Below are 15,683 nucleotides of genomic sequence, written 5' to 3'. Positions count from 1 at the left end.
CCTTTTTGTGTTTCATTGCCTCATGTATGAAAGGAACATTATGACAACAATGCCTTGTAAGGGTACTGTGCAGATTCACTGAGATTCAATGAATAAACAGTTTCAGGAACAGAGTCAGCACTCTCTCAAGGTATTGGCTATTATTGGGTAAGGCCAGAGGAAAGTCACCGATAAAACAGTCAGGTTTTGGTCTATGACCAAATTGGTCTATGACCCAATCCCTTTTAGCATTTTAATCAATAACTTGGGTAAGAGGATTGAAGGCCTTTTGATTTAAGATTAGGATAACATTTTATGATGGAAGAAATAACAAAGAGGATGCGTGCCAGAACCAAGATTGAAAATAATCATAAGAGAAGGGAACAATCAGTAAAAAAGCAACAATATGCATTTACTACATAGAGATAAATGTTAAATTCTTGCATTTAAATCTAGAACACCATTCTCACAAGTTTAGGAATGGAGAGGAACCTACTTTAAGAATAGCATGTATGAAACAGATGTGGGGGGAGTAAGTTTACTAATTATAAGTTCTATATGAATCAACAGCATGGTGTGGCTGCGAAAAATGTTAATGCCATTTTAGGCTCCATTTGAGTTGTAGTCTATAGATTGAACAATGGGGGCAAAAATGTTCTACCCTCCCCTGCACAGGCCAGCCTAAGACACAGTGAGAAAAGAAGAACGAGCATCAGAAACAGTGAGAACAAGTCTATTCTCAACACTGACAGCAGGATGGACTTGGGACCCCTGTGGTCTGAGCAAGGATGCAGGGTAGATCCTTCCCCGGCTCCTCCCTACTCACGTGACCTTGAAGACTCTTCGATAGAACTAGGATAGCATGGTCTACCTTCCCACTGACAGCAGTGCACTAGGCAAGATGTGATTTTTTTTTAAATAAAATATACGTAATGTAAAATTTGCCCTTTTAGTCATTTTAAGTATATAATTTAGTGGCATTAATTACATTCACAATGTTGTACAACCATCACCATTACCAACTTCCGAAACTTTTTTATCACCCCACAGGAAAACGCTGTAACCGTTAAGCAGTAACTCCCATTTCCTCTTCCCCCAGTGCCTAATTGACTTTCTTTCTCTCTCAATGTGCCTGTTCTAGATATTCCCCAAGATGAATTACCGAAAACGAAAAATGTTTGGAAAATGGAATAGGCTTCTTCAGGGAGAGGTGATATCCATTGTCACCAGAGTTGTTAAAGTAGAGAATGGGGAAAAAAAAACACACCACTTTTCATTATGGAGGGGGTTTCCTTTGGGTTGGAGTGGATGACTGGAAGATGTCTCCCAGACTTGAGAGTCTGGGAGTCTAAGGAACTCCACAATCGCCTGTTAGAGGCTAGTCCTGGCCCCATTTTATCTAAGATGAAACTGAGGCAAGAGCTCCTCAGTAAGTAGCCCAAGGTCATATACTGAATCACGAAGAGAGCTATGGATAGAACTGAACTCTCCTGATGCACGGCCCTGCCCTGCATTCTGTCATCTTGACAATGCTGCGCTCCTTGACCTACTTGTCCTACAATTCTTATAGCTTTCCTCCCAAATTCCCTCAGGGCTTTGTTTGATGGCTGCATAAACTATCTTAAGTGGAAAGTGATTAATAACATCAAAGTCTTAACCTTATTGCCACGATGATAAAAGCTGTTAGACAATTAATTTGCAAACACAAAGACACTTTGAATACCCATCAGAAAACAGATCCTCAAATTTCTATCAACCACATTTGCGGAATGTATGGATATTAGACTTCAAAAGCACGCTGCAACAGATTCCATGCATATTCCATAGCACACTGAAAGAGCCGCAGCACTTACTGCTTTTCTTTTTTTTAAGTACAGAGTTTGAGAAAAAATAAAAGAATGGAGTTTGAGAACAAAGAGAGCCTTCAATTCTGATGTAATCTCTCTTAGTATGGAAACAGACATAAACGTATATGGAAAAGACTCAATTTAAGTAAGATTCTAGATTCACTGTTTTTTAAGACTCAAGAGACATCATTGGACTCAATATCTAAAGAGAAGGCCATTATGTATGTTCCTTTAAAAAATAACAACGGAACCACTATCTTCTTTAATGACAGGCTACAAGAAATATTTTTCAGAGTAGATAGAGAAAAAAGTGAAAATCTCTGTTATAAATTAAATTTTTACCAAATATCACATCTAGTACCTAGTAATTCATTCAAAAGTCAATAAACTATCCCTATAGAATTTATTCAAAATATATGCTCCCATCTTTATATGCACATTTTCTCCCATGTGTATCCTAAGTGGTCTGCCAGTAAAGGCAAGGTTTTTTTCTTTAGTAATTTGTTCTATAAAAACCAAAAGGAAAACTCAGACAGCCGATGAAACAATTAAATTTAACATATAAATATATGCAAAGAAATCTGTCTTTAGGGCTTCATAAGTCAAAAATGAACGCAAAGGCATTGCAAATATCAATTAAAATTAACCAATCGTTTTTCACTGTATTGGTCAGAAATGTATTCAAAGGCACATATCTAAGCATGGAAGTGTTCGTCTCACATCATAAGAAATCCAGAGGCAGGCAAGGCGGAAGCAGCTAACCAGCGCTGGTGCTGGAAGCTGGCTCCTTGGGCCTTTTGCTCGACTCTTCCTAATGTGTGTGCGTCTATCCTCCCGCTATCACTTCAAAGTCGCACAGGGCTTTTATACTCCTGGCATCAAGCCACATCTATCCACTTTTCTGCCAGGACAAAGGGACTGGAAACAGGAGGTGGTAGTACTTACATCAGGAAAGCAAACGCTTTCCCAGAATCGCCCTGTTGATGTTGCCTCTGTGGAGGTTCAGAACGAGTCACCCCAAGATGTGCTTCTGTGGTATGCAGATTATTTTGAGCTAAAGGTAACTTTAGCCACAGGCTCCAGAGAAAGTTCTGTCCCTTCCTTAACTATCTACTGTGTTTCCCTGAAAATAAGACCTAGCCGGACAAGCAGCTCTAATGTGTCCTTTCAAGCAAAAATCAATATAAGACTCGGTATTATTATGTTATGTTATGTTATGTTATGTTATATTATACATTATATTATAGTAAAATAACTTGCATTAGGGACCTTTCCCATAATGGGAGATTATCAGAGATAACCTATTCTGACCTGTCTATAGAGCAGGACAAACTTCTGTTTACTAAAGGATCTGCTCTTCCTATCATCCTGCAGTGAACCTTGGAAGCCCCCAAGGCAGTTTACCCGGTCCCTAGCTCAGGCTGTCTTTTATTTCTTTTTTTTTTTTTTTACATTTTTTAAAAATCAAGTTTATTGAGGTATGACTTACATACAATAAAATGCATGCATTTTAAGTGTATATTAAGGTAATTTTGACAAATATATGCATTCACATAACTACCCTAAGAATTAAGATACAGATACTGTATTGTCCAACATGGTGGCCACTAACCACATGTGGCTATTTAAATTAAAATGAACTCAGATTGACTAAGATTAAAACCAGTTCCTCGGTTGTGCTAGTCACATTTCAAACGCTGAATAGCCACATGTGACTATCAGGCTGTCTTACATACTCACGTTCTCTTTCTATCTCAGAACCTCTCCTGCATGTGGGATCTCTGAGTCTCTCATATATGTGAGGTACCCATACACATGCACGTATTAAATTTAGTTATTCTCTCTTGCTAATCTGTCTCATGTCTATTTGATTATTAGACCAGCCAGAAGAACCTTGAGGATAGAGGAAACTTTGCTCCTCCCACCACACCTCTAGTACAGTCACCCAGGACGGAAAGCCAGACTCACCCAATGCCATCCTCTTCTTAACCTGAACCCCATCATGCATCATGTGCATGTCTGAGTCTGTGGATTTCACTTCCTTAAAGTCTCATGTCCATACCCTCCTTTTCTTCCTCCACTAACTCTGCCTTTGCCCGGGCTCTTTTAGTCCCATGTCTAGACTGCTACGATAATCTCCAAATTGCATACCTTTCCCCCAATTTCAGCTTATATCCAGTCTACCCTCCATGCAGCCACCAGGCTGGTCTTTCTAAAACACAAACATGACCGTTACTCCTCCACTGCATACTCGTATAGAATAAAGTCTAAAACCTTTAGCATGACATAAAGTTACATATCATCTGATTCAACCTCTTCAGATTCATCTACCACCTTCCCCCTAAATGCGCTTTCCAAGCACATAAAGCTCCTTACTTTCTTCTAGATGCCCATGGTATTTCAAACCTTAATGCTATTATTTTCCCCCACATCCCTTTCTCTCACTTCATTTATCTGAAAAATTACTGCTCATTCTTCAAATTTCTACTCAAACTTCACCCCTGTGAAGGCTTTTCTCTCCACTCCTTACCTCTTTCCCTACGTCCAGGTCCTACACTGTGTGTGTATGTGTGTGTGTCATTATGTCACTTATTACTTTGCATTCGACTCCTTATGTACACATTTGTCTTCCATACTAGGCAGCTGAGTTCCATAAAGACAAAATGTTATTATCTTTGACCACTGCTGCCTGGTATATAGCAGGTGATTAATAAATGCTGTTGAATAAATGAAAGAGTAAATGATTGAAATGGTTATAATTTTATGGGCGAAATCTAGGAGACGGAACAGGGTAACACCATGATAGAAGAGTGATAAGCTTTTTTCTGACAGGAAGATCTGTGTAGCTCCTAAAATGACATTGTTTATTCCAAAAAGAGGACGTAGTTATTCCTATAAGTAAATTTTCTAAATAATTAAAATTGAACATTTTAAAATTCAATGAAAACTAATAAAAAATGTTAAAATATTATTGGTAAAATATTTCTAAAAATGCATTACACATTTCCTTGCCTTTTAAGGAAAGTGTGTTGAACCAAATTTAACCTTTTTTGATGACTCAGTGTCATCATTATGAAACTCAATTATTGTCGAGGTAGGAGGACTGTCTGCTCCTCTATTAAATGGCTACAGACTGTTAACTATTTAGTTCTTTGCTAATTTTCTTTCTCTTCCACCATTAGGATTTTCTCTGTCATCTTAAGCTGTTAGAATTGTACAAGCCTTCAGAATCAGAGAATCACAAAACCATAAATTTGAGAGCTTAAGGAATCTTAGAGATCATTTAATCTCTCCATTTATCAAATTTTATAGATAAGAAAATTATGCCCTAAGTAAATGAACAGTCCTTTTCTAACTGGTTGCTTTTAATAGATTTCAAACTGTGTTCTGCACTCTACTCAATTTTAGCTCAGACCATTACATTCATCTTTTTTTTTAACATTCTAAAGGTAAATTTAATTTAAAATTTAAATACTACAGGACAAACATAATTTGAATTAACTTAAAAAACAGAACATATCTGCTCAGTATCAGAAGTACAACAAATTTATTTTACTTATCAATAGAATCTCTGCTTTTTAGTTATTTGTGTGTGTGTATTCTATTGTTTTACTCATTAACAAAGTTTCTATTATTTATTAATTCAATACCTCACTCAGCCTCCAATCAGTGAATAACCAGGCTATTCACTGATTAGTTATTTCTACCCTAGTGGCTAGACATTTATAGGGCAAGGGAAGAAACACAGATACATTTAATAAGTACTCACTACAGTACAGATATAATCCCTACCCAAAAAAAACCCTAAAGATGCGCAATATTATCCTCATTTTAATAAATTTCCTTGGTTTCCTTGGAGGACACCAAGATTGAGGAGTTGCACGGTTTACCCAAGGTCATACAGTTAATCCATGGTACAGGAGAAATGTAAACCCAGATGCCCTATGCCACATGGTTTCCCTTGAGGAATTCATAATCTATAAAAGGAGAAAGGCACATATTCAACTAACACTGTATCAGCATTATAAAAGCAACCATGGCAGTGTGGGATCACAGAAGAGGACGTAATTGTGCCTGAAAAGTTGAGAGAAGGTTATACAGTGACATTTGAGGCAAATCTTATTAATAGTAATAAAAATAATAATAGCAAACACTTTTATAGGTATTACTACGGGTTAGGCACATGCCATCTCATTGATAACCTCACCGTAACTGTATTATTTTTCACTTCTACAAAGAGAACTGAGGCACAGATAGGTTACGGTAACATACCCAAGACCACACAGGCTAGAAAGTGGCTGGTTCCAGGGTTCCTTCTATAACCACTGTGATATGCTAATTCCTAGAAGTGAAAAAGGAGAAGGTGTCCCCTTATGAGGGAAAACGAGAGGAACAAGAGCAAAGATATCAATGTGCATGAGAAACAGAACACCATGTTTTGCCATGTATAATGCGCACTTTTTTGCCCAAATTTGTGAGGGAAAAATAAGGATGCACATTATTCATGGGCAGAATTAATTCCGTATCTATATAAATGTTTTTAATTCTTTTATTTAAGCTTATGAGTTAAAAGTGGAACTCTAGAAATCAATAACGATATCTGCACACGAAATAATTCCCTGGAATACGATAACAGCTTTGTTGAACTTTAGGACGAACTTGCAACAACAAAGATGTGTAAATATCATAAATTTGTTAGCGGTACATAAAATTTCTTGTACCATAATATGTTAAAAAAATAAATGCTAAAATTCCTTTATAATACAAAAAAACAAGTACCTAAATGTAAACAAATAAAAATTTGAATTAAAAAATTAAAGCCAAAGATTTTTTGCCCTGAAAGTCTGGGCCAAAAATGTGGGTGCGCATTATACACCAGAGTGTATGATACTCTGAGGTGACTGGAAAAGCTAGAGTGAAAGTTTAAACCTTTAAATCAGATCATGTCACCACTCCTTTACTTAAAACCTATCCCTGGCTGCTTCCTGCATTTAAGGGAAACTTAAACCCTTCCTGCTCTCTCTCCAGCGACAACACTCACCATTCTCCCTTTCACTCACAGCTCCCCTGCCACAATGGCCGTTCAGTTCCTAAAACCAACCAAGCTTTTCCTTGCCTGAGAAATTTTTCACATGGTGTTGAATCGTTCTGAAATAGTCTTCCCTTCACTTTTCACCTGGCTAACTCTAGAGTGTCCTCTGGTCTCCACCTAATTATGATTAACTCAGACTGGTCTCTGAAGCTCCCCACCTTGTTGTAATATTTCATAGTAGAACCCTCAGTTTTTCCTTCTAGCATTTACCCTACTTTGTAATTATTTACCTAATGGTGTGGTGATAGATTACAAGCTCCATGAGGGCAGGCACCCTGTCTGGTTTTGTTTTCTTGCTGTTTTAATTTTGTTTCCCTCTGACTGACACATAATTAAGTAGCAGAAGTTAAAGCTATAATTGGAAGGGCATGATCTTTATCCTATGGACAAAAGAAGGCAAACAAATTTAATCAAGGACCATGTCAAGATCAAATAACAGCTTAAATAAAGCAAAACAAAACCTAGTGTAGTGTGGGTGACAGACGAGAAAAAGACCAAAGCTGGAAGACGAGTACAGGATTACTTCAATAACCTAGATGAGAAATAGTGAGGGCCTGAATCCAGGGGATGAATTTAAGATTTCACAGGTGGTGTGTGGATTGGTTCATTTGCTGACTGTGTGTGTGTGTACACCTAATCTGTGCACTCTCTGAACTACTATCCACTAAGAAGTATAAAATAAAGTATTAAAAAGTAAATCTATATAGAAAAACACTATGTTCTCCATTAGAGGAACCGTTCAAAAAATAAAGCCTGCTCACTCCCCCTGGCCCTTAGATCCAAAGGGAACTGAGGAGTCAGTAACCATTTTCCAGGGACATCCCTTCTTCAAAGGAAAGTCAGTTAAGACAAAGATGAAGAGGAGAATTGCATGAGAAGAACTGGGACGACAGACACTACAGCAATGGAATGAGGGTTTCAAAACATATTTAGTAAGGGGGCGTAATTCAGGTTTTACTGAGAAAAGATAAGCCACGGAAAGACTAAGAGACAAAAAGTGGTACAGGGAGGGTAAGTGTAACCTCATCTGTGGAAAATGTGTAAAATAGAAATCTATACATTGGAAGGAGATTGTGAGCCCCAAGACTGAGGGAGGCAAAGAGCTGACAGGTTATGTGGGAACACCATTAAAGGAAGCAGCCAGTGCCAGGCTCCCCCACGTCCTCGGAGTCCTTCTGGGTGTGGGAGGAGGGCTGGCCATATGGGGCCTGGCCTCCCATGCAGACATGGCTGCTGGTGGTTGCTCTGGCCACTGCAGATTGTACTGCTGAGTATCGCTCTCCTAAGTAAGACTTAAACCGTGGAAAGCTAAGTCTCCGATAATCTTCGTTTTCAATTTTTTAAATAACATCTTCCTCTTGAAAGTGGAAACTTCTTGATAAGCATTCTCCCTAATTTCCTGCATGTGCGTGAAATCTAAAGGTTACTTTAAATATAAAGTTCATCTTATCGAGAGCATCTGGGAAGTCTCTACAGTAAGGTTATTTTGATCTCTATTTAGCAGTAGTAAAAAGTGTATTAAGGGAAGGCTCCAGGGACCTGCCATTTTTCGCATTCCCAACCAGCACTCTTGTTTCCTCTTGCATATGTCATGGTAAAAGAGCCAAACTCCAAACTTCTGCTTTCCTAGAGTCGCTGAAAATCATGTCTCGAGTGTTGCTGGTTGTGACAGACCACCCCCACGTCTATCCACACCCCGACAGTTTGGGAATGAGACAGTGAGATGATGGACAGGGAATGAGAATGCATTCTGAGGGAGGTACAATGAGCTTAACTTTACTGTTACTAAAGTTAACACAATTGGTATATAATGTAGGAATAGCTCTTTTCAGATAGTGCTCACTATTCTGGGGGAACAGATTGGGTACTGAGGATATGCAGACTTCATTCCTTCACAGGAGGCAACCCTATTTGGGGGAGGCCGCTTTTAGAGAACTCAGTGCCAGAGCGGGGAGTGAAAGGAAATTTATTAAGATGACCACCAGTTAGTCAAGACAGCCCCTAGGAGGGGGTACCCCTGTTTGCTTCCAACTGCAAGTTCAAGTTCAAGCTCTCCCGCATTCTGAAACCAGAAGCAAATCAGATCACCCAATTCGGACAATGCTGGGTTCAGTACCAAACTGTCCTGACTGCTGGTGCCTAATCTCCGTAACTTGGCTCTTGCTTTACAGGCAAAAAACATCTCTACTTCTTAACCTCCTATCATTTCCACTTCTCTTGCTTATCACGGCTCTCAAAGTGCTTTATCAGGACCAGCAGATGGTTAATAGAAGGAGGTTTGGGAATCCGACTAACTGGATTCCACTTAACAGCTGTGTGCACTGGGCAAGTTATTCAATTTCTTTGGGACTCAGTTTCCTCATATGTTAAATGCGGCTAAGTCCTTAGAACTCTTATTTAAAAAATTGGTGACTAAACAAAATGTTATTTGCAATGGTTGGCACAGCATAGCCACTCGAAAATGTTAGTGTTTTCACTCATTACTCTCCTTACTTGCTTCATCACTGAACTAGAGCTCCCAGCCTGTAACTTATCTTTCCCCTCCAATACACATTCAACACTCACACCAGTTATCTTCCAAACCAGAGATCTAGTCATGTCTGTCTTTGGTTTAAAAAAACAAAACAAAAGCTTTTTACAAATTTTCATTGCCCATATGACAAAGACCATTTCCTTAGTATGGCATTTATGATCTTTAGAAATCTGATCCCAAGCTACCTTTCCAGCTTACAAATTCACCACTCCTTATTATATAACATGTATACCTAATGTACTTGTACATTGTCAAGCCTTGGTTTATTAGTATATTAATAAACGTATTAATATATTTCAAATATTAGATTTACATATATATCTAACATATACTGGGGGTGCCAAAAAATGTGTCTACAAGTGGACACTTTGGTCAACGTTGCTCAAGCAGAGTCTGGAAGTGTCAGAAGTGTCTGGACACGGATGGTAACCACTTTGAGCACCTCTTGTAATTGCAGAAGTCAAACGTGACTTGTATTCATCTTTTGTTATTGGTATATATTATTATAATTTTAATACAGTTTTCCTTATTTCAAATGTGTATACATTTTTTGGCACCCTCTGTATGTATAGCTATTATATCTCATATATCACAATGATATATATTACATATGTCATATATCATATATATTATATGAGGTATATTAATAAATAGATTAATACATATCTTGTATATTAGAATATACATATATTAGAATTTCATATATTAGATATATATGAGATATAAAGTGATAAATATTATATAATATTACTATATATATCTCATATATTAGAATCCCTGGAGTCAATTTTTAAAAATAGTAATGCCAAGGTTCAGCTACCAGAGATTCTAATTTAATTGGTCTGCAGTGCATTTTTTTTTTTTTGTGGTTGAGAGGACATTCCAACCAACTGAGCCATCCGGGAGGCAGCTCAGCTCCAGGTGCTGTGTTCAATTCTAGTTGCAGGGGGCAGAGCCCACCATCCCTTGCGGGACTCGAGGAATTGAACTGACAACCTTGTGGTTGAGAGCCCACTGGCCCATGTGGGAACCAAAACGGCAGCCTTCGGAGTCAGGAGCATGGAGCTCCAACCACATGAGCCACCGGGCCGGCCCCACATTTTTTTTTTTAAGTTACTTCAGTATAGTTATATGGAGTGAGGGTTACAAATCTCTGGGATGGAGCTACACACAGAACATGGAAGACACACTTTGTAGCTGATACTTTTGGTTGTTCCACAAATTCCATCACCTTTCTTCTTCCTTTCTAAATCTATTCAGGTGTATACCTTTCCTCCATTCAACTTAGGACACATTGCCCTATCCTTAATGCAGAGGTAAATTCTGATTGTTTTTTCTTGTGATTGGCTTGGGTGCAGGCAAAGGAACTCATTACAAACCAAAATACCTGAGAGGAGGTTGGCTGTGGGATGTTGTGAAAACAAAAATATGTCAGGGGAGGCATGCTCTTTCTGACTTCGAACACAGCTGTGTCTGGCTGTAATATCTGGAACCATTGCAGCCATGTTGTATGAGGGGAGCCACCCTGAGGCAGAAATAAGATCCAAAAAGGAGCTGGGTTTTTAATGACACTTAAGTCATTGCATCAAACAACCCTAAGGCTGCTGCATTTATGCTTTTCCTGACGTATGAAATAATAAATTTCCCAACTGTTTGCGGTACTTTGAGTCACCGTTTCATGTTTAACTGCAGCAGATGGCATCCTAACTGATACACAACTAAATCAAAGTTGGAGATAAAGCAAAGCAGCCCAGAGAAAGGGATAGTTGAGGATTCTTCAGCAAGGCAGTCAAGAAGCAAGAGAAGCAAATGAAAAGGTATGGATATAAAAGGATAAGATATTCTGGGAACTGCACGTAGTTCGGAAAGGTTACTGCAAAGATTAGGAGTATGGCGATAAGGCTGGAGAGGTGGTCGTCTGGGGCACGGGGCTACGGAGCCTGTGTGCTATGGGAAATATGGCCACACATCTTTGCAGCTTTTTATATCAAAAGGCAGCGTCTATTTCAACACCCCCGGAACCTGGGCTGCTTCGTGACTTGCTTTCACCAATAGAACGTGTCAGAAGTGATGTGATGGGAGCTCCACAGCCAAGGCCTGGCTCTCCTGCAATGCTGTTCTGAAGCAGCCGTGTGGTAAGGAAGGTGATCCAGCCTACTAAAGAATGAGAGGCCAGGTGGAGGAGAATGATGGTGCTTCACCTGAGCCAGCACCTAAGTCAGCAAGTGCTGGGCATGTGAGGGAAGAGGCCCTTTTGGACCATGCAGCTATTCCAGCCGTTATCTGACAGCACATGAGCCCAGGAGAGATCTGCAGGTGAACCTCCCAGTCAACCCATAAAATCATAAGAAATAATAAATCAGTGTTGTAAACCGCTAGGTTTGGGTTGGTTTCTTACACAGCAATAGGTACCTGAGGCATAGGCCAAGCCAAGATGTTTGGGCTTTACTCCAAAACTATGAGAAGTAACCTGCTTAGACTCATGTTTTACAAGGATCCCTGTGGCAACAGCTTGCAGAATGGTTTGGAGTGGGGACAGGGTGCAGATGGAAGGCCTTGTTAGAAGACTACTGCATTACTAGAGCTGAGAAATAATGTGGATCTGAACCAAGTATCAGAGGGAAGGCCGAGAAGAGACACTACAGAGGTCCAATCAACATGACGGTGAACACAGGTTATAGAATATAAAGGAGAAAAGTGAATTAAGAATTACGCAAAGGTTTCTGGACTAGGTAAACAAGCGGATCATTGTGCCATTCACTAGGAGGAATAGAAAGTTGACATCACTGGAGAATATCCAAGTGGAGATGTACAGCAAGGATTTGCATATATTCACTATACGTTTGATGAAATAAATTAGTACGATTAACCTGGGTGGGGACTGAAGTGTTCTAGTCTAAGGAGCCATTACTAGATGGCACAAATTGAGTTCTAAGTCAAATAAACTTTGAATGGTATGAACTCATTTTATTGATACTTTGTCAGAATAGGAAGGAAATGGAAAGATAAGATTTGATGCAGTCCAAAATGCTGACAAACCTGCAGTTGTTTACCTTACACACATTAATCTGTAATTCTCAGGGAACACAACTTGTATACAATGATCCTACCGAAAGGCACTTTCTTAGCGTATCCAGAGGGTAAGCTCTAAATACAAATTTTGGGGGGTTTTCTTGTTCTTCTTCTTCTTTTTTTTTTTTTTGGCCTGAGATTCTTTACATGCTTCCCATCCTATAAAGTAAGGAGGGGCTTCCCTAACTACATGTTGGAAAGAATTGAGACTGTCTCCATGTTGTATATTTGTCAAGTGAGCACAATCTATGCTTTATGGATGTCAAAAACTAAAGAGGCTATAAACAATTTCAATATGCACATGTAAAAATTGACTTACCTTTGAAATTGATTAAAATAGCAAGTAAATGGCTGGGAACCAATCTCATCTTTCCAGTACTGTTGCCAATTCATGACACTTTCCAAGTTCTTCTGATTTTCTCTCTTACAGGGAGGGATATAGGAGCACTAACAAAACAGAACACAGAAAGTAAACCTATTATTCTATAGAATATTGAAATATAGTCCATTTTTTATAGAGATATGGCATTATGCAGATAAATCTAATTCTGATGTACCTAATTTTTAATACAACCAAACTGAAATTACTAAACTTTGGCGACTCCTCACTTAACATCATTAATATGTTCCTGGAACTGCAATGAAACCATGTATAACAAAACCAATCTTACTTTAGGCTAATTGACAGAAACAAGAGTTAAGTTTCCAGGGCATCTCATCAGTATTATAATGAAAAGACACTGAACGAAATGACATTATTTGAGGACCTTTTGTATTATTTCAAATTTCCAATTTGGCACAATAAAGAAAAAATTTCAATAACAAAAATAACCTTTTGTCCTTACAGGATAAGGATACATTACAAACAATCAGTTACAATCTAGTAGCAAATAAAAAGCTCTCTTTTTGAGAGCCTGCTTATCAACAAAGGGAAGCAAAAAATAAATAGTTAATTTTATCTCCAATTTCTATCTATCGATGTTGATATTTTCTTCTTCTACCTTTAACTAACAAATTAAGCATGCACTCTCCTCAGATACTGCTCTCAACAGTTAAAACTCCAGTTTTCTTGTTACATTCTCTCGGACAACAAAATCAGTATTAATGTTCCTCTCAAGCACATACTCAGTGCATTTTGCTAACAGATGCCTTTTCTAGCCATGCCTCTTACAAAATAGTTCTCGCTGAAGGGACTCTATTATTCTAAGCAAGATAGATTCAGCAGAATTGGAAAAGCACTTTTAACTCTAGATGTTAAAATTAGCCCTTAGCATTCTCATCCATTTTCTCTAATTCAGTCTTTTACAATGATGAAGAGAAAGGATGAGGACAATGCCAGCTTACAGTTATTAAGTGTTTACAATACACCAGTGTAATAAATGCTTACCAGGTTTTAACTGGTTACAATCCTATAACAATCTCCATTTTACAGATGAGGAAATTGAGATTTCTGTGAGCTCCACAACTGGAATTAGATTCTGGTAATTTTATCACATTCTACTCTCAGATGTTTCACCAAGGTGTCCATTATTAAGCAGGTAAAATATCCATTAGCTTTATAGTATAATTTCAGTGGTATAATTTTAGAGTATATAATTTATAAGTACCTTCCCATTATTTCCTGGTAAAAGACAAACTTTCTAGCATGATGTACAAAGCTCATCATGATCGGATCCCCGTCGTTTCTTGGCCTCACAAGCCTGGGGTGCAGCCTTATAGAAGCACTTGCTCCCAAAATCTGCCACGTACTGCCACAACTACGCGTCTGGCACATGCTATTCTCTCTCCTTTTAATGGCCGTCTTTCCTTAGTCCCCTTCTTTCAAGATAACAGTTTTGGTGTTACCTGTTTGGGGGAGGCTTCTCTTTTTTTACTCCACAGTTAAGCCCCCCTCATTTGTGCAGCCATAGGTGTTGCACCCCACACTCTCACAGCAGAAATCACACAGTAGCTTACTTGTCCGTTTTATGTCAGCCTCCCCAGTTCGCTGGCAAGTTGGGACAGGGCTACTTTTTTCTTTTCTGTATCTGCACACTTAGAACTATTTCTGATAAGAGTGAAGTTTCAAAAATGTTGGTAGAATTAATTAGTAATGACACACTTAACAACCAGCAATTCCACTTCGGGACATTTATCCAAAGAAAATGGAAACACTAATTTTAAAAGATATATGTACCCCTATGTTCATTGCAGCATTATTTACAACAGCTAAGCTATGGAAGCAACCCAGGTTTCCATCAATAGATTAATGGATAAAGAAAATACGCAGCAATAAAAAAGAATGAAATTGTGCCATCTGAGATAATATGGATGGATTTAGAGGGTATTATGCTAAGCGAAATAAGCCAGGCAAAGAAAGACAAATACTGCATGGTCTTACTTATATATGGAGTCTAAAAAAACAAAACAACAAACAAAACAAAAAACAGACTCATAGAAACAGAGACTAAAGGGATGGTTACCGGAAGGGAGAGGGTGGAGGAAAAGGTGAAAAAAGTGAGGGGAATATAGATAATAATAATGTGATAAGTTTGCATGGTGACAGATGATTACTAGAATTAGTGGGGTGATCACTTTGTAAGCTATAAAAATGTCATATCACCATATTGTACACCTAAAACTAATACAACTAATATAATATTGTATAATAACAATACTTAAATAATGACTCTTAGAAACATTTTTATTCAAAATGATAAAGCTATTTTCACAGTGGTTAAACATTTTTTAAAAAAAGACAATATAAATTTTAAATTTTAGTCAATTTGGTTATTTTCTATTATATATAGCAAATTCACATTATGCAAATATTATTTTAATGATGGAATCACTGCATATTTATCTTCTGCATATATAGTTCCATTTCTATTAATAACAGTAATATAAAGCTAAAAGTTTCTGTGAAATTATGAATTCTGAGTTCATTCAAAGCAGCAGTTGGGCTTAGAAGCAATGGAGACCGTTAGGTAGGGCTCCAGTCCTATTATTTGTTGGGTGTTTGGGCTTGAATACAGACATCTTTTTTCAGGATTTCATTTCTTTTTTTTCCTAATCTGTAAAGTCTCCAAAACAATCTCTAGCTCTACATTTCTGATTCTCTTCTTGGAGGAACAGCAAACATGTCCCCAGCCGAAGCAGGACTACAAATACTATTGCAATC

The 15,683-nt window shown here is 38.1% G+C and overlaps 1 protein-coding gene across 1 annotated transcript in view; it reads right to left on the bottom strand.

Moving 5' to 3' along the window:
• Nucleotides 1-15,683, bottom strand: part of KCNMB4 (potassium calcium-activated channel subfamily M regulatory beta subunit 4) — a 56,799-nt gene that overhangs the window by 23,537 nt on the left and 17,579 nt on the right. Inside the window, exon 2 of the mRNA XM_081060977.1 lies at nucleotides 12,843-12,970. Coding sequence (XP_080917103.1) covers nucleotides 12,843-12,970 — 128 coding nt within the window. The remainder of the gene's footprint in view (nucleotides 1-12,842; nucleotides 12,971-15,683) is intronic.

Source organism: Rhinolophus hipposideros (genome assembly GCF_964194185.1).
Source record: "Rhinolophus hipposideros genome assembly, chromosome: 9".
In the NCBI taxonomy this organism is placed as follows: Eukaryota; Metazoa; Chordata; class Mammalia; order Chiroptera; family Rhinolophidae; genus Rhinolophus; species Rhinolophus hipposideros.
Note: the sequence above shows the minus strand (reverse complement) of the source record. Positions and strands in the feature narration are given on the sequence as shown.